This window comes from Polistes dominula, unplaced genomic scaffold (genome assembly GCF_049000335.1).
Source record: "Polistes dominula isolate Pdom_NZ unplaced genomic scaffold, Pdom_raw_medaka contig_27, whole genome shotgun sequence".
NCBI classification, from domain to species: Eukaryota; Metazoa; Arthropoda; class Insecta; order Hymenoptera; family Vespidae; genus Polistes; species Polistes dominula.
Window position 1 is genome coordinate 2885476 of NW_028300906.1, and position 6071 is coordinate 2891546.

The 6071-nt window shown below is 28.1% G+C and overlaps 1 protein-coding gene across 1 annotated transcript; it reads right to left on the minus strand.

Moving 5' to 3' along the window:
- Positions 1 to 2267: 2267 nt before the first annotated feature.
- On the minus strand, positions 2268 to 5356 carry LOC149033401 (uncharacterized). Its single transcript, XM_089179507.1, has 5 exons — positions 5002 to 5356; positions 3904 to 4631; positions 3355 to 3411; positions 3004 to 3205; positions 2268 to 2594 (listed from the first exon to the last, which is right to left on the minus strand). The coding sequence occupies exons 2-5, from the start codon at positions 3954 to 3956 to the stop codon at positions 2535 to 2537; spliced, it is 372 nt and encodes a 123-aa protein (XP_089035633.1). The 5' UTR covers positions 3957 to 4631; positions 5002 to 5356; the 3' UTR covers positions 2268 to 2534.
- Between the last annotated feature and the right edge of the window lie 715 nt (positions 5357 to 6071).

Genomic DNA, 6071 nt, shown 5'->3' on the forward strand with positions numbered 1-6071 from the left:
CTATACGTCGCGAATGAGTTTGTCTTCTTGCTCATTTATTTAAAATATCAAAATCTTGATATATCAAAATAAAACTCGATTAGATAAACTATGTACGAAGCAATGCATGTAAGACATTTATTACATGCTTTCCAGGACGAAAACGAGTAAATTAATGCTCGATTTCATCACTACTAACCACGAACAAAACACGTAAAAAAAAGAGAGTGCATTTATTAATTGTATTATTAATTAAATTAAATTAACCGATGAGACAAGAAAATCTATCCTGAACTAATAATAAAACATACAATAAAATATACAATTTTCATGAGTAACTCCTAAAAAGGAATTATTCATGTGCTCGTCAATAATTTATTTAAATAATTACAACCAGTAACTCGTGCCGATTTGGACCTTTCATCCTCGGCATGATTGAGCACTGGAGGGACTTTAAATAAAAATTCACGGTTTAAGAAGTTCTGCGATGGCTCCAAAACACTCCTACTTCGCAGCAAGTAATATAGTCTGACGATGGAAAATATTACTCGATTTGCCATTGAAGAAGATCCATCGAAGATCCACCAAAAATCCATCGAAGAATTCATCCAACATCTTTAAAAGGAAGAGAATCCATGGTTATATCTGTAAAATAAAATAGAACAAAATTACAACATTTGAACATTATTCAAAATCATATAAAATAAAATCAAATAAGATGTAAATACAAATGAATACTTACAATTCATTCCAATGGGATGCAGCTCTATTGCACCATGGTGATGCACCTCGCGTGAATCTAAAAACGCGGTTTATACGAAAATAAGAAACTATAGATGAGTTTCTTATCGCGATACCGAAATTTTATTATACGACGAACAACACTGACTCTAATTCGCGTTTGATTTTAACTTATTACTCGCCCGATCACTGATTCTAGACTGCACTAATTCAAAGACTGCATTGCTCGCAGTCAAATGCAAGAACAAAAATTGCACTCCCGGTCACTTCACATGGGCCATTCTTGCACGATTGCAATCTGAAACTGAAATAAAAAACAATACTATTAATATCATTACTATTACAGAAAATCATTAAAATTTTTAAGGAATTATTTAATAAAAAAATATACTCACTTTAAATCTTTGTTGATGAATGCACAATGGATCTCCTTTCCTTAGGATGACGATGAGAATGCAAAAATAATGACTATAAAACTGCATTATATTCAGTTAATTCAATTAACACTAGATTTATGGACTGAGAAAATTTGATTCATTTCAAACTTTTTTGTTACATATATATAAAATAGAAATATTTTGAATTAATTGTAATTTAATAAAATTTAAATTTAATTAACTTTAAAGTAGAATATTCTTTTAAATTATGTGGTAGTTTTTAATGCTGTAATGAAATATAATTAAATATTTATTCCTATCCTCTACCCACTTTTTCATTTAAAACACGTTTGTAAATTTTTAAAAAATAGTGAAAAAATCTAGTGTTAAACGAATTTCTAAATGAATTTAATAAATAAAATGTGAATATACCATTCCAACGATGATCTGAAACACAAATAAAAATAATATTATATAAATTGTTGTTATATAAAAATTACTATAATTATTGAGAAAATATTTAATATAAAAATATACTCACTTTGATGGATGCAGGATGAATGCAGGATGGGTCTCCTACCCTTAGGATGACGATGAGCACATGTTTAAACCGAATAAAAGAAACTTGCGAGTTTCTTAACCGAGCAAACGAGACTTTAACATGCGACGATCAACACTGAATCTACTCTTGTCGACTTTTTTATATTTTATTTTAACACGATGCAACACACGAAAACCTCATTGCCTACGCGCTCGATTGCAATGATTTTCTGTAACAGAAAAAGAAAAAGAACAATTAATATCACTGTTGTAATAAAAATCAATTGAAATTATCATAGAAATGTTTGATAGTAAAATATACTTACTTTTAGTCTTCGTTGATGACTGCAGGATGGGTATCCTACCCTTAGGATGACGATGTATAAAATAAAATTAAATAAAAAGTCTAAAAAGCTGAAACATACTAAAGACTATATTACAATATTTCCTGTAAATCATTTCTGAAGGCAGGGCACACATTGAAACCATTGAATATTTTTATAGAATGGTATTCAAGTTATTAAATATTTGTGAAATTGATCAAAGTATGCAACTATTTGCTTCCAATATTACATATCAAGTATGTATTGTTAGTATAAATATTAATTAAAAATCTTTAAAGTTGTCTAAATAAAACGATAATTGTATCAGCAAACTCAATAAAGAGTAACATAAAAAATAAACCAGATTTTATACCATTCTATGCAATGAAAAGCTTTTTAAACTATTAAAATCAAAACGATAACGTTAGAAATAAAATTATTAAATAATTTAATACGCCTTATTTTCGTTGATGTTGTCTCGTCGAAAGATAGAAGACGAATACGAGGTACGTTATTATGTAACCTTGCTAGAGGAGATGTCGGGAGTGTCGAACGTTCGGCTATTATACCTATGTTATCGGCTGTTTACGTTTTGTCGTCGGAAATTCGACGAAGAAAATTCCTCGAGAAATTCCTGGAAATAAAAACACACATTTATAATAACCTATATGTAGAGTGTATTGTTTTCTTATTCTTCCTCTCTCTCTCTCACTCCTTCTCTCTCACTCTTTCTGTAGTATTTGTATATACTTATATGCTTATATTTAAAAGAAATAATGCTCATCTCTCCGTATATGGAGAAGATAAAAAAAGTTGTCATAAGTTTAAAATGTTAGTGAATTCGTGTTATAACTCTACCCATGCTTAGAAAGCTAAAAAAAAGTAAAATATGAAAAAACTCACGTATAAAAATCTTGCATGTAGTATTTAGTATATAAAATTAGTTATATAGCATTTGATTATATAACATTATATATCATTTGATATTTAACATCATTTGATAACAGGAAGGTGTAATTTAGGAAATTATTTGAAACAATTACCTGAAATAAACGGAATAACAAAATCCGCTGCAACAAGTATTCAGACGACAGATTAAAAGATTCGAAAGATTCGCCATATTGATATGCATAAAACAGGCGCGTAAGAGTGGCGCTAAAAACAGCATGCGCGACAATGCTGCGCGTAAGAGTGGCGCTAAAAACTGCATGCGCGACAATGCTGCGCAGTATATATTCTTTCCATCTATAATAAAGAAAAGTTTCGAATGATTAAAAATACGATATAGGTGCATGAAAATTGTCAAAATATACAAAAAAAATCAAAATTGATCCTTACATCCTTTATATATTATAATAGGAAGGTGTAAGACTTACAAAATATCTTTTAATTACCTGATCTTAACAGGACGATGATACTCCGATGTGTTCTCCACGAATGACGCCATGAAACTAAAGAAAACGGTCGGCAGATTGGCTGTGATTGGCTAATTCATTTTTTTGAATATAAAAACGGTTATCACAACTTTTTACACAGATGGTATCTGACCTTCCTCATGACTACACTGGTCAAACTACATATAATAAATTATTTATTAAATAAATTAAAAATCATTTCTATTTTTCTAATAAATGTACACGTAACTTATAAATATTTTAAAAATAATGAATAAAATAAAGACAATGTAGACATTAAGAAATCTTTATCGTTTTGCACAAAAGAACAGAATCGTATGGAAGAGAATTATCGATATAAAAATGTCTAATATGTATGCGCAGTATATATTCTTTCCACTTATAATAAAGAAAAATTTCGAATGATTAGAAATACGATATAGGTACATGAAAATTGTCAAAATATACAAAAAAAATCAAAATTGATCCTTACATCCTTGATATATTATAATAGGAAGGTGTAAGACTTACAAAATATCTTTTAATTACCTGATCTTAACAGGACGATGATACTCCGATGTGTTCTCCACGAATGACGCCATGAAACTAAAGAAAACGGTCGGCAGATTGGCTGTGATTGGCTAATTCATTTTTTTGAATATGAAAACGGTTATCACAACTTTTTACACGGATGGTATCTGACCTTCCTCATGACTACACTGGTCAAACTACATATAATAAATTATTTATTAAATAAATTAAAAATCATTTCTATTTTTCTAATAAATGTACACGTAACTTATAAATATTTTAAAAATAATGAATAAAATAAAGACAATGTAGACATTAAGAAATCTTTATCGTTTTGCACAAAAGAACAGAATCGTATGGAAGAGAATTATCGATATAAAAATGTCTAATATGTATGCGCAGTATATATTCTTTCCACTTATAATAAAGAAAAATTTCGAATGATTAGAAATACGATATAGGTACATGAAAATTGTCAAAATATACAAAAAAAATCAAAATTGATCCTTACATCCTTGATATATTATAATAGGAAGGTGTAAGACTTACAAAATATCTTTTAATTACCTGATCTTAACAGGACGATGATACTCCGATGTGTTCTCCACGAATGACGCCATGAAACTAAAGAAAACGGTCGGCAGATTGGCTGTGATTGGCTAATTCATTTTTTTGAATATGAAAACGGTTATCACAACTTTTTACACGGATGGTATCTGACCTTCCTCATGACTACACTGGTCAAACTAAATATGATAATTTATTTATTAAATAAATTAAAAATCATTTCTATTTTTTTAATAAATGTACACAGAACTTATAAATATTCTAAAAATAATGAATAAAATAAAGACAATGTCGACATTAAGAAATCTTTATCGTTTTGCACAAAAGAACAGAATCGTATGAAAGAGAATTATCGATATAAAAATGTCTAATATGTATACGCAGTATATATTCTTTCCACGTATAATAAAGAAAAATTTCGAATGATTAGAAATACGATATAGGTGCATGAAAATTGTCAAAATATACAAAGAAAATAAAAATTGATCCTTACATCCTTGATATACTATAATAGGAAGGTGTAAGACTTACAAAATACCTTTTAATTACCTGATCTTAACAGGACGATGATACTCCGATGTGTTCTCCACGAATGACGCCATGAAACTAAAGAAAACGGTCGGCAGATTGGCTGTGATTGGCTAATTCATTTTTTTGAATATGAAAACGGTTATCACAACTTTTTACACAGATGGTATCTGACCTTCCTCATAACTACTCTGGTCAAACTGCATATGATAATTTATTTATTAAATAAATTAAAAATCATTTCTATTTTTTTAATAAATGTACACATAACTTATAAATATTCTAAAAATAATGAATAAAATAAAGACAATGTCGACATTAAGAAATCTTTATCGTTTTGCACAAAAGAACAGAATCGTATGGAAGAGAATTATCGATATAAAAATGTCTAATATGAAATGCAGCAAATGAAAGAATAAATTCACAAAATATGTATCGATAAAGAATCCTTACAATTTAAATACTTTCAGAGATGCATAAGATGTACATTGTTTTAAAAAATATTTATAATAACGTCTATACACGATTCACACAAAGATTATTCCACATGATTTTCTATGCTATAAGATACTATATTCTCTTTATTCTATTCATTATTTTTAGAATAATTATGAATAACATTCACATTTTATTTGTAATCGAAAAAAGAAACATAAATTTATAACATATCCGTATTATTTTCTACTTAATGTACATTAAAACATATGAAATGTTTAAACCAATCTATACATGTAGATATAACCTGAAATGTAATTAGAGTATATTAGAATAATAAAATAATTGTTAATTAAAGAATGAGAGTGTCTATTTTTATTAAAAAGCTCATTAAATATGTTCAATGTACCTTCCTTCTCGAGATTCACCTTTAGACTGTGACATTGTCCTCTAAAAAAATATATCTTTTCAATGCTGTTTATGTTATTTTCCAAATGTTGCACATGTATGCAATGCAAATAACATTCCAAAAAACGGGAAATTCAGATTATAAATATCCAATTTTTCCACTTGTTCCACTAGTACTTTACACATTTTAACTTGTAAATACTATAAAAACAATGAATATAATAAAATGAATGCACAGAATAAAAAAA